The 25083-nt window shown below is 40.7% G+C and overlaps 1 protein-coding gene across 1 annotated transcript in view; it reads left to right on the top strand.

The window, feature by feature from the left end:
* LOC108279435 (thyrotropin-releasing hormone-degrading ectoenzyme) overlaps window positions 1-25083 on the top strand; it is a 191164-nt gene that overhangs the window by 133143 nt on the left and 32938 nt on the right. The window contains exons 8-10 of the mRNA XM_017493685.3: window positions 7577-7642; window positions 15406-15471; window positions 19258-19445. Of these exons, the coding sequence (XP_017349174.1) occupies window positions 7577-7642; window positions 15406-15471; window positions 19258-19445 (320 nt within the window). The remainder of the gene's footprint in view (window positions 1-7576; window positions 7643-15405; window positions 15472-19257; window positions 19446-25083) is intronic.

Here is a 25083-nt window from a genome sequence, read left to right as displayed (position 1 = left end):
AACACACTCAAGCCCGGGGTGGAATGAATATCTAGGCTGTAATAATGAAAGAATGTGTGTGGTGTAGACCATACTGCAGCAGCACACACATCCCGCAAGGATACCCCGTTGGACAAAGCCTTCGAGGAGATGACCGCCCTAGTGGAATGAGCTCTTATGCCCAGAGGTGTGGTGGGACCGCGCACCTCGTAAGCCATAGAGATTGCTTCCATTATCCAATTAGAGATGCGCTACTTTGACACAGCATCACCTTTATTGTCGCCGCCAAAGCAGACCAGCAGCTGCTCCGACTTACGCCACTGGCCGGAGCGGTGGATGTAAGTACAGAGAGCCCTTACTGGACACAGCAGGTGCATCCTCTCTTGTTCCGGTGTGAGGAATGGAGGAGGGCAGAAAGCCTGCATCACCACAGGGTGGGCAGCCGATGTAGGCACTTTAGGAATATAATCCGGCCTAGGATACAGGAAGGCCTTGGCTAATCCAGGGGCAAAGTCAAGGCAGGAAGGGGCAATAGAGAGAGCTTGCAGGACTCCCACTTGCTTGAGAGATGTCAGGGCCAGCAAAAGAGCTACCTTTATAGTCAGAAGCTTCTCAGAGGCTGACTCTAAGGGCTAAAATGGGGCCCCTGACAGACCTTCCAGTACCACAGAAAGGTCCCAGGAAGGTATGCGTGGTCTGCAGATGGGCCTCAGCTGCCTGACACCACACATGAACTTCAAAGGTAGAGGATTTTGCCCCACAGAGGCTCCATCAACAGGGGCGTGGCTGGCCGAAAACCCTGATTGTAGAAGGAGCCAACCCCACTGAGAAATGTCCAGAACTCCAGGACTGTAGCTATTGCGCAGTTCACTGGGTCTACAATGGATCCCTACAGATGGGAATCTCCCAAGGAGTGCCATCTAAAATGGATATTATCTCTGAGAACAATATTCGAGCTGGCCAATAAAGTGCTACTAGCAGCAGACATAGACTGTCTTTCCGAACTCTTGCTAGAACTTGTGGGAGCAGAGCGATCGGGGGAAAGGCATATAGACGTGACCTCGGCCACGTGTGCACCATGGTGTCCAGCCCCAATTGTGCGGGAGGAGTGAGGGCGAACCACAGCGGGCAGTGTGTTGTCTCCTCGGAGGCGAACACATCCACTTCCGCTTGTCCAAACTCCGCCATATGGACTCCACCACTTGTGGATGGAGCCTCCACCCCCAGGCCTCAGCCCCTGCCTCAACAGGATGTCTGCCCCTACATTCTGGCTGCCCAGAATGTACATTGCACTCAGAGACAAGAACTTTCCCTCTGCCCAGAGAAGGATTAGTTGCACCTGCCTGAACAGGGGGCGTGAACGTAACCCTCCCTGGTGGTTGATATATAAGACCACCGCTATGTTTTCTGATACAACTAGCACATGGTGACCTCTCAACTGAGTAAGAAAGAATTTCAATGCTAGGAATACGGCCCGCATCTCTAGGTGATTTATATGCCACTCCAGATGAGGGCCGCTCCAAGACCGTGAGCTGGACAGCCATTTAAGACTGCACCCCAGCCCATGAGGGACGCATCTGTCATTACCGTCTTGCGGTAAGGAGACGCCCCTAGAGAGCACGAAATACTCCAAATACTCAGAGCACATAGGGATCACTGCATGACACTGATTACTCTCAGAGTTTTTATCCTCGGATGAAACCCCTGACTTTTCAGCCACTGAAACGGTCTCATGTGTAATAGGCCCAACAGTATGACGTTGGCTGGTGCTGCCATAAGGCCCAACAGTCTGTCGTAGAGACTGGAGGGGATCCCCAAACCTAGCTTTATCTTGCTCAAAGTTGATAGGATCGATCCTACACATGGTGGGGATAGAAACGCCCTCATCGTAGTAGAATCCCATATAACCCCTAGAAAAGTTGTCCTCTGCAGTGGAGAAAGCCTACTTTTCTTGAGGTTCAACCTGAGCCCCAAGCTCCTCCAGTCTGCGAGAACAACATCTCGATGTTGAACCGCCTGTTCCATGGATTGTGCTGGAATTAACTAGTCATCCAGGTAGTTTAGTACATGGATGCCCTGGAGTTGCAAGGGAGCCAGAGCTGCATCCATGCACTTTGTGAAGGTGCGAGGGGATAAAGCTAGCCCGAAGGGAAGAACCTGAATTTGGTATGTGTTGTCGCCACACGCAAACTTCAGGAACTTCCTGTGGCTGGGCGATATTTCCATGTGGATATATGCATATTTCAGATCTACCGTCACAAACCAGTCCTCAAACTGAATCTGTGGCACAATAAGTTTGAGCGTCAGCATCTTGAACCTGTATGTCCGAAGAGTATGGTTCAGATGACGCAGATCTAAAATTGGCTGCATACTCCCAACTTTTTTGCGGACCAGGAAATAATGGTTGTAAAAACCTCCCTCCCTTAGGGAACGGGGTACATGTTCTATGGCCCTTATGTCCAAAAAGGGAACTTACTTCCTGCGCTAACGTCGGGCTCTGGTCTGTGCTGACTACGGTGGTGAGCACACCTCTGAACCGGGGGGTCGAGCTATAAACTGGACCCGGTAACCCTTTTCTACGGTAGACAGAACCCATGGAGACACACTTGGCAGTAGTTTCCACGCTGCCCAATGTTCTTTTAGTGACGTTAACTATTCCACATTCTATTGGAGGGAAATAATCAGATTTTTCGTTGCCCTGTGACAGCTCGCTGACCAGAGAACACTGAAAACTTGGGCACCGCCTTGGCTAGGGGAGGCCCTACAGTAGCACTGGGGGCCACCTGCCCTAACAACCTCATGTCCCCTGATACGTCCCTCCACAGCCCCTCAGGACCGCTCTTCTTTGCCTGCTTGGCCTTTATGACCATTCTCAGATCAGGCCTAGTAGCAGACCGCGACTGTGGCCGCTGGTTCCCCTGGCTGTCTGCGGGGGTTGGCGGGCTGCCATACTCGCCTTCTGAGTCTCCCTCGCACTAGTGCTAGCCCGGGCTCTACTCGTGGATGCCCGGGTGAGCTCGAGACAACAGGGAAGGAACTGCCTTTTTTGAATGCCACCATATGTCAAGCTCACTCAGTAGGTCTGCTTGGTAGGCCTGCAACACTGTCATTGTCGGCAGTGACCCACAAGCAAGACTACTACTGCATAGGCTTGCCCACCAATGCCACGGTGACCTTACACAGTGGTTTGGATGGCAAAGCCAGCCCCTCTAATTACCTGCCGCCGATGGAGCTCGCAAGCGCCTCCTCCACCTTCAGCACAGCTAAATAGCCATGCCGTTTATTCCCCACAATGGCCGAATAATCCAACATCGTGGGGTTATAAATATGGCTTATGCATGGTTTTCCCCCAGAAGCCTGATATCTTGTCATGTACTTCTGGAAGAAAGGGGAGTTTCTGCAGTGTGAGGGATTTACTTTCACTGGGGAGAAAAAGGCTCATCCAGCCTTAGTAATCACTTCAAGCAGCTCTTTATATGCTGCTCTCAGTTTTTAGCACATCCTTCTGGCTCCTCGGAGTCAGAGAGGAATTATTACTATTATTTTGTGTGTGGGGTTTTTTTCCCCCACTTTTCCCCCCTTTTGGCTTTCCATAGCGGTAGGAGGAGTTGCGCGACACGAGCTCCAAAATCCAGCGAAGAGCCGAACCCGGAAGACAGAGCAAGAGATAGAGAAGCGCTCGCCTCTGGCTCCTCTTCCGGATCCATAAGAGATCCCCCGAACCTGAGATGGCTAGCTGCCTCGGCAGCGGCCGGCCCAGATGCGCAAGGCTCTGAAACCCAACTCGCTTCGGCTTCCACGAAGAGCGCGAGTCGCGAACCGAGCTGATTAAAGTAGGCGTTTCCATGCGCAGCCTCTCGAGGCTGCCATCGCATGCTACATCCCTAGATACTTCACCTAGAAAGTGTGCACTATTCCCGTGTTGAAACGGGAGCAGGTGTAACACACTTCCTGAATTCTTTCTTGCTCATTACTTCCCTCTCTTTTCATTTCTTTTCTTTTTTTTCTAAAAAAGGGATAGAAAAGTTTAGAGATTTTGAGAAAATATCGAGTAGAAATGAAGTGTTTTTGTCACACAAACAACAGACATGCAGTCTCGCTGAAGATAATAAACCTGGCGGCGTGGTTCACAGGTGCCATATATATATATCATATATCATGCGACGCGCTTAATTGCCACGTCACCTGATCATGGCAGGCTTATAAGTAGAGGCATGATTTTTCACAAGCTTCAGATACCGGTCACACGTGCAAGGCGCTTCCCATACTGTTATGCTAAATGCAACGTCGAAGTTCCCTTTGAAAGGGAACAGAATTTTTTTTAGCCAGTTAGCAACATCTGAAGAGACGCAAATACTTGCTTGCTCAAACAACATTGCTTAGCAAAATAATATAATTTTGTAAATAAATGATTTTGTAATCATAAAACAGCATGTAGACTCTGTATTTAAAAATTTATATTCAAAGTGAGTGGCAGGGCCTGGGGCTGGAATGATATGAAACAGCACTAAGGAAAAAAGTGATTCTGCTTGTACAAGATGGCTGCTTCGATAAAATAAATAAATTCAGCTGCATGGCATGATTAAGTTCTCATCTTTAAAGATGATAGTCATACTATATGTCATATTACTATATATATATACAGGTCCCTCTGAAACGATTATAATGGCAAGGCCAATATATTTGTTTGTGCTATACACCAAAGACATTTGGGTTTGAGATCAAAAGATCGATATGAGGATATTAGGATTTCAGCTTTTATTTCCTAGTATTTACATCTAGATGTGTTAAACAACATAAAACATACAACTTTTTGTATCAGACCACCCAACTTTTACTGTGGGTGAGCAAAAGTATTGGAACAGATAAGTCTTGAAGTAAATTTTAGTAAATAACACTTAATAGTTAATTTCCTTTGCTTGCAATAACTGCATCAAGTCTGCAACTCATTGCCACCACCAAACTGTTGGCTTCTTCTTTTGTGATGCTTTTTCAGGCTTTTACTGCAGCCTATTCAGTTGTTTGTTTCAGCGGGTTTCTTTTTTAGTCTCCTCTTCACTAGGTGAAATGCTGCTCAACTGGATTAAAGTCTGGTGATTGACTTGGCCATTCTAAAACCTTCCTCTTTTTCTCCCTGATGAAGTCCTTGGTTGAGTTGGCATTGTGTTTTGGATCATTGTCTTGCTGCCTGATGAAGTTCCTCCTGATTAATTTGGATGCATTTCTTATGTAAATTGGAAGACAGATTGTTTCTATAGACTAACTGTAGGCTGTTTCTGTAGATTTACCATCGAGTTACATCATCAGTAAAGATGAGTGAGCCTGTTTCAGAAACAGCCATGCAAGCCCAAGCCATGGCTCAACCTCCACCATGTTTCACAGATGAGATTGTATGTTTTGCATCATGAGCAAATACTTTCTTTCTCCATACTTTGGACTTTCCATCACATTGGTTATGGTTAATCTTGGTTCCAGAACTTTTGTGGCTCATCTCTGAATTCCTTTGCGAAATACAATCTGTACTTCTAATTCTTACTGATGAGTCATGAGTGGTTTGCAGCTTGTGGTATGGCCTCTATATTTCTGCTTTTGAGGTCTTCTTTGAACGGTTGATTGTCATACATTCACCCCTGCCCTGTTTTAGGTTTTTCTTCACAGCTCTCACAATGTCGTAGCCATCAACTGGTGTTTGTTTTCCTTGGCTAACCCATTTGGCCAAATGGCTTCATAATGGCTTGCTTTTCTTCCATAGACAGCTTTCTGATCTTCCTGTTGGCCTATCCTTTTTAACAACAAATGCAGGTGTAAAACAAAGAGTAGATGTCAGTGCTATTCATTGTTTAAGCAGTCAATCTAACAGGACACACCTGGGTAGCAAGAAACACCTGTCAGTCACATGTACCAATATTTTTTGCTCGCCTACAAACTACGTAGCTATGTCCTATGCTATTCAACACATCTACATATAAATGCCAATACATAAAAGCTGAAATTGTAAACTTTTCCCATATTTCTCTTTTGAATTTAAATCCATATGTCTTCAGTCTACAGCAAAAAAAAATATTGAATTGGCCTTGCTGTTACAATATTTTTGGAGGGGATTGTAAATCATATCATTGCCTATATTGTGAATAACTTTGTGGTTTGAAGCAAACACTTACTAAAAAAAATTCAGGATAATCGCCTCACGAGTAGCACGGCAGAAGATCTTCATCCGGCCATTGAGAGTTCAAATCGCTGGCCGTCTGTAAACAATGGACCAAAATTTTCTGTAGGTGGAAGGGATGGCATACTCTTTCTCGTGTCAATCACAGCATCACTAGCAATTGTTGTCTTCTTTGACCTTGTGTAAGCTGAGGAGAGCAGATAGGACTTTCCTACAATTATGTTGTGCTGCTCTATTTAAAAATATAAGGTTCACTGGCTCCATATGCTTTGGAGGAAGCACATGATAGCCTGCACCTTCCCTGATTGGTACCTGTCACCTGATGGGGGAAAGCTGGCTGGTGGTTGGGAATTGGTAGAAGCAAACAATACAGGTTGGGTAAGACTCCATTACTTGTTAACCACATTAACCTCATAGGTACAGTGTAAAACTAAAGAAGAAAAAAACCCCAGATATTTTGCCAAATAATAACTCTAAAGATTATTGGTAATTGACCAAGAGTTTGATTGATGAGAAGCAAAGGTAATGTATTTTGCCAAAAAGTACCTTTATTTTGCCAACCAGTACCATGTCAGTGCGCCACTGGTTTCATTACTGTGTAGGCGTTGTGCGGTTTGGGATGCAGCCCTGAGTTCTCTCTATATGGCACTCTTAGTGATGGACAGAATTTCGTTTTGTTAATATCTTGCAATAGCATTGTTATTGCTACAGCCTGAAGTAAATGAAGTGTACACGGTACAGACTCATGTACTGCAAAGTGTGTTCTCACCTTAAGCAAACATGTCAAAAATTACTATGGAGACCGTGAGTATGTGAAGACATAATTAGGAAAGGGTGACTGTACACAGAATATCTGCATAAAGGCTTTATGAGTAAATGAACAGAAGTGTGAAAATGATGTGTGACTTTATTCAAAATATACTATATATGGCCAAAAGTATGTGGACACCTAAGCATCACACCTGCTTCTTGAACATTCCATTCTAGATTTAGTTCCTCCTTTGCTGTTATAATAACCGCTACTTATGGAGGATGGCTGTAGGCATTTGTGCTCAGTCAGCCATATGAGCATTAGTGAAGTCAGGCACTGATGTCATTTGAGAAGGTCTGAGGTACAGTCAGCATTCCAGTTCACCCCGGAAGTGTTCAGTGGGGTTGAGGTCAGGGCTCTGTGCAGGACACTCGAGTTCTTCCACTCCAACCTTGGCATATCATGTCTTCAAGGACCTCGCTTTGTGCACAGGGGCATTGTCATGCTGGAATAGGTTTTGGCTTCTTTGAACCACATATGGGTGTGATGGTCAGGTGTCCACAAACCTTTGGCCATATACTATATGTATTAATGTATCAGAGATAGATCATTATAAATTGTGGTGTGTGTGTGTGTGTGTGTGTGTGTGTGTGTGTGTGTGTGTGTGTGTTGATATGCAGGGAGCTGCACTGATCCGCATGTTGGCAAATGTCATGGGACAAGCTGTATTCCAGAAGGGCATCAATGTAAGTGAACAGAAAGCATCTTTCATTTGAAATCTCACTCATTTACTAATTGTCTGTCTTTTTTATGACCTTATAATACACTTCAAGACCCAATTTGCGCCAGGTGTTGGTGGAGAACAATGGGAACTAAACGTTGCGTGAGCTTCACACTGTGGGGAGCGCCCTCGTGTGTGACCGGTATATGAAGTCTGTGTAAAATCATGCCTATTTATAGGCCTGCTGTGGTCAGGTGACGTGGCATTTCGCACGTTGCGTGACAATAAAACGGCACCTGTAAACCATGTCATCAGCTTTTATTGTCTGAAGAAAAGATGCAATTCAAAGGCAAACCCCAGTATGACAAAGCCACGCAATGTCCTGTTCCCTTCTCAGGGAACAGGGTTAAATGTGTAACGCAGACGTTCCCTATCAAAGGAAACTCAATGTTGCGTGAGCTTCACGCTGTAGGAATGAGTATACCCACTCATTCATACTGGGGGTATGGCCTGTTCAAAAAGGTCCAAACCTGAGGGTCACTGCAAGACCCCTGAGCCCGGGGTGGAATCCATGTCCAAGCCGTAATACTGAATGAACGTGTGCGGCATAGACCACCCCGCTGCAGCATACACATCCTCTTTGGATAAAACTTTTGAGGAGGTGACGCCCTCAAAATGAGCCCAGAGGCATGGGGCACTTCCCAAAGCATGAAGCTTACGCAACGTCTCGTTCCCTTCTCAGGGAACAGAGTTACATGCATAACCCAGCCATTTTTTTTTCTTATGCTGAGATTAACAGCTTTTTATTTTCTACAACATTAATAAAACAGGCTCATTAATGTATAAGAAATTATGTTTTTTTAACTTAAGATTTATTGAATCAAAATTAATCAATCTGCATTTTCTTATTCAGTTTCTGAGAATAATTTTCAGAGACTCTTAAAGAATTTTTTTTTCTAGTATGAACACATCTCATTTGCATGTGTTTTACTGCTATTGCTCAAAGCTGTTTATGTATGAGACATTCTGATTTGATTGCTGACTTAATAGTGTTTCCAACAGATAATAAGATAATAATAACAGATAATCCTCAGTCACAACAAGAAGAAAACAACAACACACTAATGAACACTAATTAAACACCTTAAACTTTTAGTTCTCTATTCTGTTATTCATTTTGGGACTTTTTTTCTTTTCTTCAAAAACTACAATGATTTGTTTGGTTATAGTGAAGAGAGAATAGGATTTACATTTATAATTCAAACTATTTTTGTAACCACTATTTTATCATGCTCACTATTTAATCTAGCTCAGATGTCACACTTTAAATTCATAAGAATTTAAGTAATTTGAATGGTTACATTTGGCACACAGTCAGTTTACATGGACAACAGTAATCCACTCTTAACCCTATTAAGACGATATTTTGATTAAGAAACTTCCATGTAAACAGCAATTTTTAATTACCTTAATCTGATTAAGGTCATACCCGAAGTAAGCACTAATCAAATTAAGACATGTGGAGTACTGTTTTAGTTGCATTATCGGCATGTATTAGACATGTAAACACCTTAATCACATTATTAACCTCGTATGAGAGTTTTCACCGCATTTTACGACAGGACACGATCAAACACGGCAGTGGTCAACATTTTACAGCGAACAAGATAGTACAGCCGTATCCCAAACTGCGTACTTGCCTACGATAGGCCTGTAGTGGGGAAAAATACATGTATCTGGGCTACTATATAGACGGTAAGTACGCGGTTTGGGACAGAGCCCACGGCTTCAAGCAGTTGTCTATTTGCACGTACAGCATGACAAATAATTAACTGCACTTAAAGCGTTCGTAAAAAAAAAAAAAGATAAAAACACCCAAAACTGTATATGGTACCATAACGAAGACGAACTGTATGTTGATACGTGAAATTCTGGAGGGACGTCGGATGGCGTGGCGCGGTGACGTAATGACGTGTGCCGTTAATCTAATTATGTTCTATAACATGTACGACGGGTACATGAAAGGAGTATTCTAAAAGCAACTCATGTAAACACCTTAATCACATTATCTTACTCAGAGTAAGGTCAATAATTAGATTACTGTTGTCCATGTAAACGTAGTCATTGTTTTACAGGGCAAATCTTCTGACCTATATTTTTTATCATCCCACTCTTCCACAAACTCATAATTGCATAAAATTTTAATGGTCACATGGTTTTGGCTATGAAGTGTGCTATCTAGCGCATGCCTGCTTTTCCCTTGTTATGTTCTGTTTAATTGAAAGGTGATGGCCTCTATACATTGAAGCAATATTGACACCACTTGCCATACTCTCCTATTTTAAATAAAGTAGCATTTAACAACCAGTTGCACATAATGTAACTGGCTTTATCATTCAATACAAAGTTGATTATGTACAGTGGTAATTCATGATTATAATAACCTGAAAGTCCTATAAAGACTTGTATGTATTTACATATGACAAGACAGATCAGAAATACAGCCTTCCCCTTCTCCTACATGACCCCTGTGAGTCACACACATTGTTAATTACAAAGCCTGGACTGCACAATAAATAAAAATTACAGGTCAATTTCAGGAAAGATTTGGGTTACGTCCACATTAATCAGATAGATCTGAAAACTGCAATTTCTCTTTAAAACACTCTCAGTCGACCCTGGTGTTTCCAAACGTTTTCCAAAAATTCCTGAAAATTCTCACCTTTTTTACTGAGTCTAACGGACATTCCTCACACCACAAGACAAAAAGTTGCCACTTGAATGCATTAAATTTTCTCATGAATGGTGCTCTAGCATTCAACATGGCTGTACAACCTTGGTTGAGAGACCAGAATCTATGAGCTGGTGCCCCTCAGTGGCAGACCCATAGTTTCGGCTGAGGGTGATAAATCAACCATCTGGCTTGAGACAGTAGATCCCTGTGAACAGGAATCTCCCAGGGAGTAGCGTCTAACAGGGATATTATCTCCAAGAACCCTATTTGAGCTGGCCAATAAGGTGCTACTAGCAGCAGACATAGACGCTCTTGGGGAACCTCTCACTAGAACTTGTGGGAGCAGAACGATTGGGGGAAAGGCATACAGACATGACCTCAGTCACGTGTGTACCATGGCATCCAGCCCTAATGGTGCAGGAGGAGTGAAACGGTCTCGTGCAGTAGGCCCAACGGTATGACATTGGCTGCTGCTGCTATAAGCCAGAACAGTCTCTTGTAGAGACTATAGGGGATGCCCAGATCCACCTTTATCTTGCTCAATGTTGATAGGATTGAAACTACATGTGTTGGGGATAGATATGCCCTGACTGTAGTAGAATCCCATAGAATCCCATATAACCCCTAGAAAAGCATTCTTTTATTGGGGTTCAACCTGAGCCCCAAGCTCCTCATGTGCACGAGAACAGCATCTCGATGTTTACTATCCAAGTTTCTGGATGCCTTGGAGTCGCAAGAGACTCCAACCCTTCAAACGTGAACCTCAGGAACTTCCTGTGACTTGGCAATATTCTATACGGAAATATGCATCTTTTAGATCTATCATCACAAACCAGTCCTTGACCTGAATCTGTGGAACGATAAGTTTAAGCATCAACATTTTGAACTTGTATGTTCAAAGAGTACGGTTCACATAACGCAGATCTAAAATTAGCTGCACACTACCATATTTTTTTGCAAACCAGGAAATAACATCTGTAAATACCTCCCTCCCTCAGAGAAAGGAGTACATGTTCTACGGCCTCTTTGTCCAAGGCGGATCTTACTTCCTGCGTTAACATTGGCTCTGTTCTGTGCTGACTACTGTGGTGAGCATACCTCTGAACCAGAGGGGTCGAGCTCTGAACTGGACCCAGCAGCCCTTTTTAATAGTGGACAGAACCCATGGAGACATTTTTGGCTGTAGTTTACATGCTGCCAGATGGTCTTTTAGTGACATTAACTTTTCCACATTCTACTGTAGGGAAACTATCAGATTTTCATTGGCTGGGTTGGGGGGCTACAGTAATACTGGGGGCTCCAAAACTCGGAAGCGGAGAGTCAGATCCGGACAACAGAGCAAGAGATTGTCTCCGGCTCCACCTCCAGATCCATACAGGATCCCCAGGAGCCCTGAGACTCCAAAACCCAACTCCCTTCAGCTGAGAGCAAGCAGAGAGCAGAGCTGCCTAATTATGAAGCGTTCACAATGCGTTCACTCAGCCCCCTCAAGGGCTGCCGCCGCATGCTCTACTGCCGGATACAGAAAGTGTGTCTGTCCCCCTCGGTAATAAAACCAGAGCAAGGAGTAACACACTTCCTGAACTCTCTCTGACTCATACTCACAAAGAGTGGAGGGACCGAAAAGTAAATAATAATTTTTTTTTTTTAATAGAGAGTAAGTGAAGAGTTTTTACGAGTGTTCACACAAACAACCAACATGCGGTCTTTGCTGAAGATAATAAGGCTGCTGACATGGTTTACAAGCGCCTTTTTATAATCACGCGCCACACGAAATGCCATGTCACCTGACCATGGTAGGCCGATAAATAGGTGTGATTTCACACAGACTTCAGATACTAGTTTCACGTGAGGTTGCTTCCCACTGCATGAAGCTCAAGTAACGTTGAGTTCCCTTTTAAATGGAACAGGTTTGTCACTCTCTGCAACTCAAAGGCAATGTGTGCAACAGTTTTGCAGCACATTTTCAATACAAATAAGGTTGCCTTTGTAGTTTTTCTCTGTCATAATGGAAACAATATTTGAAAATCTCTACTGGTTGACATATTTCTTTCTTGCTGCTGTGCTCTCATTAGCTAGTGTCTGACAAATAAACATGTTTGCATTGGCTGGACAAACACAGTGATGCATTTGGACAGCTTGGCAAATCAAATAAGCTGCCTCCTGTTTTTTATGATGTCCTGGCACAGGACTGTAAAATCAACTGCAACTTTATGAAATGCTTGGAGTAATCAATTTAATTCATTTAAAATCTGACAAGATTGCTTTCACTTGTTAATTTCCTAAAAATATTACATGTGAGCTTTTACACTTTCATAACATATATTCACTTGGCAAATAGGCAGAATACAATATACCTGCTGTGCTTTTAAAGGCACAGGGAGCCATTATTTGGGGTTGTATTCAACACAGGGTAAATGTTGCTCTTGTGGACACATAACGTGCATGGTGTCTTTGCTAGATTTTTTCTCCTTTCAGTATTGTATGGTGGGTATGATTATTTTGTAAAAAAGAATGTGATTTCCTGGTTGCTGCCTCAAATTGCCTACGTCTGCTTGTTTGCCATTCATGTGTTGATATGTAATGCTTAGGTGAATAGGAGGGACTGGAGAATGCAGGCCATGGAAGTGAGAGATTTGTTCAAGTGTTTGTATTTATTTTTGTGGGTTTTTTTGTAGCACAGGAATTTCATCTATGCAGTGCATAGCTGAGAGAGAGAGAGAGAGAGAGAGAGAGAGAGAGAGAGAGAGAGAGAGAGAGAGAGAAGATTGTTGGCTACCTTTCTAAACCTCTGTCTTTCACTGTTAGTGATTCAAAACAAGCAGATGCCAAATCAAATAATGCTTTCAACTGTAGAGGGAGCAGATTGTTTTGGAAGGAACCATATGCTATTTGAATTACATTAAAACCTTTAACCCCTTAAAGTCTCAGCATATTATCATTATCTTAAAGTATAGTTTTCAGTAACTGCTACGAATACTATTTATCTATAGAGAAAAATTTTTCTAAATGGCTGATACATAGAAATTATGGTAAAAAAAATCTTAGAGTGGCTATTTTGGTATTTAAAAATGGGAGGCTATTGGCATGGCAAGTTTACTGGTGGGTATGGTACATGCAAGTAAGTACATGTCAAGTACTTACTTGAATCTCAAATAAATGTATGAAAAAAATATCCTCTTGTAGCAGAGTTGATTAGCATATGAAAAAAAATTATAGTTCACTGAATCTAAGCAGCATTTTCTAATCATGACCTGCATGTACAGTATGTAAATTATTCAGCTCTGTTAAGCTCATCAGAGAGATGAGCTACAAATTAGGAAATATTTTTTTTATTTACCCTTTCTGATCTGTTTCAATTTATTGTTAAAAAAAAAATAAAAAAAATAATAAGTTTGATAATGAAAACAAAATGTTTAAAGATGATGGGGGGGCTGAGTAGTCAGGCTGTTGTTGACCTATCACCCTCTTATTACATCTTTTTGCCCTGTGCTCCACTTTTTACTGATTGGATGTTGCTCACAAAGAAACAGAAAGATGCACTTTAACAGGACACCAAGAGACCTAAATTAAGAATGAGTGGCTCTAAAAGCTCTGAGGGTGCGGCTTCAGTATCCATAGCAGCCACCAGTTTTTATCTCATCCTGAACTCATCACTTTAGATATTCTTTTTTTTCAGAATCAGAATAAGAATCAGCTTTATTGCCAAGTATGCTTACACATACAAGGAATTTGTCTTGATGACAGGAGCTTCCACTGCACTACAGTACAAAACAGCAATAAGACAAAAAAAGAGAAAAGTGTATATATATATATATATATATATATATATATATATATATATATATATATATATATATATAAGATTAAACTGTGTATTGCACATAATTATTGCTCAATAGAGCAGTTTAACTGTTCATGAGATGGATAGCCTGGGTGAAGAAACTGTTACTGAACCTGACAGTTTTGGTGCTCAGTGCTCTGAATCGTCGGCCAGGAGGCTACAGTTTTTATAAAAAATGAAGAGAACATGTTGGAAATGTAACAAAAGAGAAGAATGGAAAAAACTTAGTTCATACGGTTATGTCAGGTGCAGAATGCATGTAACAATGAGATCTTAGTTTTAGTTTCAAATACAATGAAAAGCAGTAACCCAGATAGCACACACACATATCTGGTAAATATACTGGTAAATGTGGTTTGTTTATGCTAGAAAGATAATGTATTAATTTTATTATGTTTTTATTTGTTGCTTATTGAGAAATGTCTGTGTGTATGGAAACATAGTGTGAGGTTAAAAAAAAAGGAGAATTAAATCTACTAGTAGAGGCTACAAATTCTCACTCCTGACAAATTCTGTCCAACCCCATCCTTTGTTTTTGTATATTTAAACATCCTGCATGAACATAAAACAAAACAGGAGCCAAAGGGGCAAATTTCCCTTTTCTCTTTCTCTATGTAATTCTTGCTGTGTGCTGAACAGGTGAACTGTGTTATTGTTAAAAGAAGGCCTCCTGGAGGTTTTGAATCTACATAGTGATTAAGGAAATAATAAGGTTGAGATCTGTCTTGCATTGTAATGGAGACTTTCAATCATGTTTGGCTGATCTGGATTCTGCACAGATGGCTAATGAAAGCTCATTATTTTACAGAAAGGAATGCTTTAAGTTGAAGATCAAATGTTTGTTTTCCCCCCCCCTTAGAAGGGGAAACCCTTCTCTTTTTCCTTTCTGGAAGTAATGAGTTGTTTGTTTTTCATTCAAACATTGTGAAAAAATTCATCTATCTAGAATTATTTAGTCCATCTGCAGCATCTCCCATCCTTTACCACACACAGATGTACTGGTACTCGCATTGTCTGTCTGGAAGTGTCAGTCACAATCACATTCAGACTAGTCTGGCCACAGACTAGATTTACAAGCACTGCACTGAATTTAAATTGGGTGTAATTGACTTGGTATTTTCCATTCAAGTCTCATATGTTTGTTTATCTGGCTGCTGCTGAATCATCAGATAGAACAATCTCACCAGTCTTCCTTTGTTCCTGTTTTCAGGACTATTTAATGACGCACATGTACGGAAATGCAGCAAGGGATGACTTGTGGAACAAGTTTTCAGAGGTAAGATTCCAATCATATAGTAACAATACCTGTCTGATATAGTCTCAGGAACTGTAAGGCCATAATACAGGGAAAATGGGATGCGTGGGGCTGAAAATGAGCGAGAGAAGAGAGAGAAATAAAAAGAAATGATTTTTTTTAAAATTCAGTCTCCTGCTGAGTTACGAAGTATTCCTGCAGATAAGCAGAATTGAGGTCAGCATCCAGAATGTGCTGTCTTCACACACAATATTTACCCCAGTAATTTTTTAAAATCCCTTTCAAATCAGAAAATGTAATGTTATATCATGGCAGACAGACAATTTCTGTCTAAGAAAACACCAAGGATCGTTAATCAACAAATGAAGTCAGCGTGGCATCTATCATTGACGAGGGCTTTAACGAGGATCATTCAAGGTATAGGTATTATCTCACCCTATCTTCTTAGTTTAACCCTTATATGCATACCTCGGGTCATTAGTGACCCGGGACGTCATTCAGTACCCTTCCCCTTGTTAATTTTTTACATTAGACCTCCACCTTCTTCGTATTCCTCAATCTATTTATTATCAACAATATAACAAGAAAAAATATATAAAATTGTTGAATAATATCTGTTTATAATTAATTTATTGTAGAAAGTCTATACTCGATTTCATAGCTTATTTTATTAAATGTTAAAAATGTAAAAGGTGTGCGTCATACCTAACACCTAGTCTAACACTTTACAGTTGGTTGTGTGACGGTAAGTCATTCACTTCAAATGCTATTGAAGTTAGGAACGTGTAAACCAATACCATATGTAACTTTAGAGATGGTCCTTTAATTTGCTCATATCTGCGAATATCGAACGTCCAATGTCAAGCCAACTTTATGCCAGTAAACATTATGAAATATGCTGTATTTTATTATTTTGTAATTATTAATAAAATATTAGGAGAGTTTTATAGTATTGGGGCGGTTTTGAGATCCATTTGCGTTAGATATAAACTCCAGGTCACTAACAACCCGAATATGTAATAATGATTGTCGAAACATGCATGCATTTAAGGGTTAATAACTGTTAAAACATACTGTATGTAATGGGAATTGTGGGACCTTAGTCTAAGTTCCTGATGACTTAATCTTTATGGTAATAATAGCTATGCAATGTGCAAGGTTTTCCCTCTCCCTGGCTACACACACTAACATGCTTTGAAAACTCCATATGTTTGCTTTCTTTTTGTATGCTAGCTGTACTTCACTTCCTTTATTTGTATTAACTGCACTTCATAGACCATGCTGGCCAGGGTAGCCTGCGATGTTTTGGGAGTGAGCTCAAGATGTTGCATATTGAATGAGTGCATAGGCACATGAGCTTCAAACATCTTTCCAACACAAAAGGGATTATTTGAAAGGGGAATAACATGCAGAAAGCTGCACAACCAAAATTACATGAATGACTCACATTTGAGGGTAAAGTGCACCTAGATAGACCATATACATTCTAGACAGTATTTGATTGGTTGCAATTTAGTTTTCATGGGCACTTTTCCACTTATTTGATAATATTTTTATTTATTTACCTGCAGTAATGTTTTCTTGTCACACATATTTAGTTAAAGTTAAAATGTTTTGTCCCTGATTCATGTAACATCATTGATTTTTTTTTTCCAGAGCATCATCTAAATACAGACCATCATTTAAATGATATGTGCTGCATGAATCCAATTTGCTACAATAATCTTCCAGTGTTAAATGCCATGAAGCCTTTTTCAAGCACAAGAAGTGTGACTATACTTCCTTTAATTATTTCTACTTGGCATTGAGGCACTGAAACATCACTTTGAAAATTAATCTTTAAATAGACTTGCTTTACTCGACATCTGTCTGCCTGAGAGACTCTATAGCTGCCTTGTGCCACATTACACAAAACATGACTCATTGACAGATGTGAAAGCCTGCTTTGAGACGACTTTTCCCCACATAGTTCATGTACTAATACCCTAAGACTGAAGTATAGATGATCCACATTAATCTCGAATGGATCTGCAGTCAATTTTTTTCCTTCTTCAGTGAAAAACATCATTTTTACTGTCCTACCTTCACTTTACCAGAACAATCACAATGTTCCAGCATTGCTGTTTTCATTCAGACAAATGGCCCACTAGTGATTCTTTCCCATTTTATACATAAAATGTTACATCCACTTGCACAATTCATAGAAAGGTGCTGGACAGAAAAAAAAAAAATCAGCAATCAGCGTTATTGATGGGCTTTTGAAAGTATTTCACTTTCTCTAAGTACATGTTTAAAAGATCTAACAGATATGTTCTTTGTTAAATTTACAATTTAAATATGTTCTTGTCTGGAAGAGCAATGATCCCTCATTTTCTCACAGAATCAGATGAGACAAATGACAGTTTAGCTCATCCACAGTAATCCAATATACAACTAAGCTAAATCAGCTCTGGAAGGTTGGAAAGTAGTCTTTAAGATAAAATGATGAAATAAGATAGAATATAATGTAAGACTCTTTTATGTTCAATGTTCCCATGTTTTTATGATGTAGGTGCCACCCTGAATCTTCACTAATATCATGCTTTTAGAGGTGGCAGCTGTTTGATCACTAACAGCATGTGCAGTCTCTCCTCCATGACATAGAGTGATATAGCATTCATGCCCAGGTATTAATAATGCTAGCCATAATAAGAATATCATCCAAAACAATTTAATTACAGTAAACCATTCTTGGGACCCAAAGTGATTAGGCGCCTATGTGGAAGTATGTGTTGGGCACCTTGGTCAGCCAGTTAGAGGAAACTTTACTAGACTTGGTCTCCAGAATGGAAGTAACAAGCATTCTTTAAATTACTAGAGTCAGAATGGATGGGTTACTTATTTAAGTTTATCAGAAAGTGGCTATGCAGACCAGCAGTTTGAGCTTCTAAAATGCATAGTAAAATACTTGGATCATTTTATATATTTGCTGTTCAGCCGGTGGAGTAATGAATTGTGCAGGTTATAATTACAATCTCTGATAGCAAGCACATAAAAGTATAGACAAGTGAGGCAAATGCATGTACTGGAGAGAGAAATGTTTGTTGAATGTTTGTTTTTGGTATCTTGCACCCACAATCTCAGTCAAATCACATAGGTAAAGACAGAATGAGAATGCCAGAAACTCTAGGTTTTTTTTTAGATTTCTGTTGCAATTGTTATAATGTATAGTTATAGTAATAATAATGATTATTTTCTTTTTTATTTGAATTATATTTTATTATTTGAATTACTGTGAGAGAAGACCTGTTTCACTTAGCTAGAATGTCTCAGTGCATTTCCAAAGCCAGTTCAAATTTAGCAAAACAGCCACACTCCTAAGTTTAACTCCAAGCAAATATCTCTCTGGCAGGGACAACAGAAGGTTTTAGTTCAGAATTGTAAATAGTAAATCAGTGGGATGCCTCCACACACCTTCTGTTGCATAAAATCTGTAATTCTCTATGTACTTTTGATGTAACTATGTACCATTCAACTGAAGATAGTTCAGGGCAGAGCATCCATGTTTCAGTGAACTTCCAAGTCACATGATTCCCAGTCAACAACAAAAAAAAAAACAGTAGCCTTTCTAATTTGCAACCCTGAAGCTGTACATGATGCACAAGACATCATGCCAAGGTGCAAGCGCACGTTCAATACTGATAAATCTGTATACAAAATAACAAAAAAACGACATGCACAAGATGTATACACTGCAAGAGTCACTTAATACTTTTCATTTTGAGACGTCTGATGACTGTGAGCTGTGGTGTGGTGTTCTTTGTGCAGGCCATGCAGAGTGAAGGGAAAGACATCAACATAAAAGAAGTGATGGATGGGTGGACTCTTCAAATGGGCTATCCTGTGGTCACCATCAGCAAAAATGACAGCCTGGACAACATGGTCACCATCAACCAGGAACACTTCATCTATGACATGGAAGCCAAGATCCACAACCCTGATTTTTTCAACAATAGGTACAGTGTCTAACATGTGATTACAGATTTTATTTTTCATGCCATGTACATGGCAGTCAAGATTATTGCTCTCAAAGTCCATTTCAGGCAATAAAAGGCACTTGACTGTTTAGTCTGCTTCAACTCACCTAAATCAATTCAATCACTCTCATTATTTACCCAACAGAACAGGCGTGCCTGAGCAAGAAAAGCATTCATTTGTGCAGTGTGATAGCTTTGTCCAATGTGTAATCCCTATGATTTGGAGCACTGAGCACTCCTCAGTAATAGCCCTTGCAGAGCATATGTATTGAATATACAACCAATTTCTGTATAGTATATATGCGAAAGATAAGTTCTTTATTCTTATGAAAGAAACGGGAAACACACAAATGTTGCTTGAGAGCCATCAAAGGGCATAATGGAGGTCTATCTTGTAAGATCTAGCTTATTGTACTTCCCTCTCCAAGGTCACAGTGTGAGAACATCCCAGATTTTCTACTCTTTCCACAGGCATGAGCACCGTTTTAATCATTTTCATTTCCCATTAGTTCTGTAACCATCACAAATGCTAATTGATTGGGCTCACTGTTTATTATTTATTCAATTTCAATTCAATTCAGTATTATTTCTATAGCGCTTGTTACAATTGACACTGTCACAAATCAGCTTCACAGATATGTATGTATGTATGTATGTATGTATATGCATATATATAATATATATATATATTTCAATCTAAATTTTCAGTTGATAAATGTGTCCCTAATGAGCAAGCCAGAGGCGATGGTGACAGTGGGAAGGAAAAATTCCCTGAGATGATATGAGGAAGAAACCTTGAGAGGAACCAGACTCAAAAGGGAACCCATCCTCATTTGGGTAACAGTGGATTGTGTAATTATAAATAAATCCCTTCTATAACTGTGTGCTACATGATAAAACAAAAGGACAGCTGTGTAACCAGGAGATTCACCGCAGTCTCAACATGAAATCTATTCTGCTGAAATCATGCACTGTCCAGTAATGGAGACCCGGGTGCAAAAAGACACCACACCAAAACTGCCTGCATCAGTTGCAGTCCATTTCCATCTCCACGGCTTCCAAGTGTCCCTAGGCTGTCCATATGGGGCCATCCTCAGCAACAGTGACTGGCCTCCAAGCAAGAACTCCAGAAGCAAGGCACCAGGATGGTCCAGAATGGTTCAGGCCCACTGCTATCCCAGGAACAACACACGTAGAGTGTTGGCATCATCCAAAGTCTTTGCAGGCACTGGCATCATCTGGAATCTTCGTAGAGGCTGGTTCTGAGCTGGAGCTGGCACATTCACTGCTTACTTGGGGATGGGCATTCCGAGGATGGAACAGGAAACAAATGGAGAAGGATTAGCGTGGCTGTTGTTCATTGAATTTCAAGCAGAGACAACCATGCGCAATTGTACCCATTTTATCAGAAATTACTGCATAACAAGGTTATGAGATGCATTATGTGAATGCTAGGTTCACATAATGCATCTCATAAACTTGTTATGCAGTCATCTCTGAAGACTGCACCCTTTGGTAACCCCTGGGTGCTTCCTGAAATATTGCAGCATTTTCCAAGGAGGAATGGGACTGCCAAGAGCAGACATAAACTTTAGCTCTCATTAATGGTGTCATAAATAATTCATCATGCCCTCCGGAAGCCTCTGGTTCTTATTTGGATCCAAATGCTGGCAGCAACACTTATCGGCCAGTGAATGTTAATGTCTGTCTCTGTGTTGGAGTGTAGGTAGTTGGTGTATTGAGTACTGCACTTTCAGGCATGACGAAGAATCAAGAATTAACAATATGAAAAGAGAGTGAAAAAATTATAAGGAAAACACTTTACAATGATAATGAAGTATTTACAATTCCAATTTACAACTCCAGATTTAACATGCATATACACTATATGGCCTTTGGACACCTGACCATCATACATACAGTTCATGTGTATGTTGAACATCCTGTCCCAAAATTGGTCTCCCTCTTATTAATATAATAACCTCCACTCTTCTGGGAAGGCTTTCCACTAGATTTTGGAACATGTCTGTGGGGATTGGTGCTCATTATTCACAAGAGCATTAGTGTGCTCAGGCATTGCTGTCGTGCGAGGAGGTCTGGGGTGCAGTCGGTGTTCCAATAAATCCCAAAGGTGTTCAGTGGGGTTGAGGTCAGGGCTCTGTGCTCAGATTATTCCACACTGTACCTTTGCAAACCATTTTATTTCTGGACCTTGCTTTGTGCACTGGGTCACTGTCATGATGGAACAGATTTGGGCTAGGTTCTCTTATTTCCCGTGAGGCAAATCTTAATGCTATAGCATACAGAGACAGTCTAGACAACTTTGTGGCAACACTTTGGGGAAGGTCCACGTATTTTGGCCATATAGTGTCAGTCGACTGTTTCTCCTGTGTTTGTTCACACTCGAGTAACTGCATGGTTGAGTTTGTTGGCCATGTTGCTGATTTTGCTCTGATGGCTTTTTGGTCAAGTGGTGCCTCATCACAAGTCTGTTATCACATAGTATGTTTGTAATAAAAGCGGCGTGATAATGGTGAGGAAACGTATACTTTAAAAACTGAAATGGAAAAACTGAAAGCAATCAGTGTTGATTATAATCAGAATTGTTGTCTTTGTTCTAAAACAGGAGTTTGCAACTTTAGAGTAGTGTGTGTGTGGGCAGCAGAGGTGAGGAAAGAAGAGCCAGCGTCAGGGTAATGTAAGGGCATTTGCTGGCTGTTATTTAAAAAAAACAAATGTTATTTGTGAAGGAATTTACCCTTCATAATGCTCTCACAGTGTACATGCATGTTTGGAATTATTGAGATGCACTGATGTAGCTATCTGTGTTGTTAGTTTGTCCAGAAACAGTGTGATTATCCATTTTCAGCATGATAGCAGTTTTTAAGCTTTCCCCAAATGGAAGCCTAACAACCTCACAGCTGTATGGTTATGGCTTTGTTCCAGTTCAGTACTTAACCTTAGGACCAGTAATCACCTCTACTCTAAAATGCTTCTGCTCTTCATCCATTTATTAGTCATTGTGTGTGTTTGTGTAAACTGTGAGTTCTGTTAAACTGCACTCAGTGTTTGTGAGAAGATGTTTCATAGCAGCACTCTCCATCTCTTTCTCTCTCTCCCATCACAGAAGGGGTTGTAAGTTAAATCTTCTCTGACCTGTCAGCTCAGTAAGCGATCCTGCTGTTCTGTAACCATGCTGGATTTTGTCTCCATACCCCACAGACAAGTCAATGAGCCATCTCTTCTTTGTTACCTTTGGAGTAACAAAGAGCATGGGACAGTCAGGGACACGGAGGCTTAACCATACCTGTCAAAGCTATTCAAACCCACAGGGTTTTTTCCCCATTTTGCAGTACAGCTGCAGGCTTCACAGTCAGCTACACAATAGGAACACAGTGGAGTGAAGCTCCAGAAATAAACTGATTTATAGCACCAGATTGTTCGGGAAACATGAGTTATTGTTTAACTTTTCTACTAAAAAGATTTCTTTTATAAACAACAATTCCATTTATAGTTTAAAATGTACTTTAGTGCTTTTTGTTTCTCTTCTTTACATGAGTCACTGCATTTTTCAGCTGCACTCACAGGTGACTCACTTTTTCATATCAGTAAAATGATGTGATAATGAGGGGTGGGAATAGATAAGTTTGGAATAAATGAGGATGTAGTTACTGTGTTCCAGTCTCTCTATGACAGTCTTTTATTGACATCATTGATGAAAATGTAGTGATTTGATTACTTTTTAATTTTTTGGAAAAGTGTTATGGCCACACATAAGAATTAGTGCAGATTAACATGTCATGAGGTTCATTATTGTTATTAAAGTTAAGCTAAACCTTCAGGCCACATTTTTACTAGAAATGATAAAGATTTTACCTTTGGGTTTTCCTTCATCTACATCTGAGATTGGCCATTAATTATTCTTTCAAAAGCTATATCAGAAAATTTCATGCTAAATCAAGTCTAAAGGAGCAGGATTAGGAAGCCTTTAACATTAAACATGCACTGTGAAATTACCAATGAAAAATGAACACATAATATGTGGATAACAGTATATCTACACTAGTTCCAAATTCCTCCTCAGAGGGAATGCATGTGATCAATTAACATTCAGCATGTGGTCTCTTATATTAAGCAGATGCTCATCCTCTATAGTCGCATGTGATGTTTTAATGTCTGAGCAATTTTGAGAACCTAATTCATTCAAGAGCATCACTGAGTAAATGGAAGTAATTAAAAAGGAAGAGACTGTCTCTACAACCCATTTATAATTTATCACAGGATGGTCAGGTAGCATGCATTGCAGTTCCTGACACAAATCATTCTGGACTGGAGATTAATTAGAATCACATCACTTGGCTTGTTGTTAACTGGTACCTTTCTAATACAACCATCTCTCGTTTATATGATAATGCCACTGTCTTTCATTTGCAAAGGAGATCACGTCCTCAGCAGCAGTCATGGAGAAAATAGATAACTAAATCGAATTTAGAGGTCGGATCCACAAATTGATTTCCTTGTCACCCACCGTGCAGCATGACTGTAATGGGAGTGATGCAGTAACTCCCCTTAATTACGTTAGCTGCATGCTCCAGGTGAGTGAGGCAGAGATCTACGCATATCTCATTATTGTTCTGCTAGCTGTTAGACCATACCAGGGGCTGTTATTGAAGCAAAATTGGATTAAATTAGTTAAATGCCAGCTGGTCACACATACAATATATGGCCGAAGGTTTGTGGACATCTCACATAACACTCATGTGTTTGCTGAACATCACATTCTAGATTTAGTCCTCCCTTTGCTGTTAGAATAATGTCCATACTTCAGTGAAAAAGCTTTCCACTAGATTGGAGCATGGCTGTGGGGATTTGTGCTCATTCAGCCACAAGATCATTAGTGAGGTCAGGCAGTGATGTTGGGTGAGGAGGTCTGGAGTGCAGCCAGTGTGCTATACAATTGTGTGCTATACAATTGTGTGCTTCAAACAGTGTTGTGCCAGAGCTGGTGTGGGGCGGTCTGTTCTGCACAGCAGAGAGATGACATGATATCCCTGGCCTGGCTTGAATGCGGAGTGATGGCTACTGCACAGCCAGCGAGAAGAACAAAGCTCAAGGCGGAGCCTGAGGAGGAAGCGTTCTTCCCCATGAAGCTAGAGGGAGGAGCGATGCTCTCCCCGAGGTCCGAGGGGGGAGCAAAGTTCTCCTCGAGGCCAGAGGAAGGAGCAAGGTTCTCCGCAAGCTGAGAGAGAGAAGCACTGCTCTCTGTGAAACATGAGGGAGGAGCGATGTACTCCGTGGAGCAGGAAGGGGGAGCAATATATGGCGCGATGCAAACAAATATAAATATATTATTTGGATTGAACAGATAATGCATCTTTAAAAAATATTAATATAGTTGTGAAAAATAAACAGAGTATTTGTTCTTTTTTAAAAAATAAAGATTGCCAGCTTCAGGGACTGGGATGCAGCCACACAAACAAAAAAAAAAAGTTGGCATAAAAGCATCAGACGAGGTTTGTGTATATGAATCCTGCAGGACAAAACAAAAAATAAAAGTTGTGTAGGGTTTTTACTTTAATGTTGAACTTTAAAGAACAGCTCGCAGAAGTTTGTAGCA

The sequence above is a fragment of the Ictalurus punctatus genome, chromosome 19 (assembly GCF_001660625.3).
Source record: "Ictalurus punctatus breed USDA103 chromosome 19, Coco_2.0, whole genome shotgun sequence".
Taxonomy (NCBI): domain Eukaryota; kingdom Metazoa; phylum Chordata; class Actinopteri; order Siluriformes; family Ictaluridae; genus Ictalurus; species Ictalurus punctatus.
Note: the sequence above shows the minus strand (reverse complement) of the source record. Positions and strands in the feature narration are given on the sequence as shown.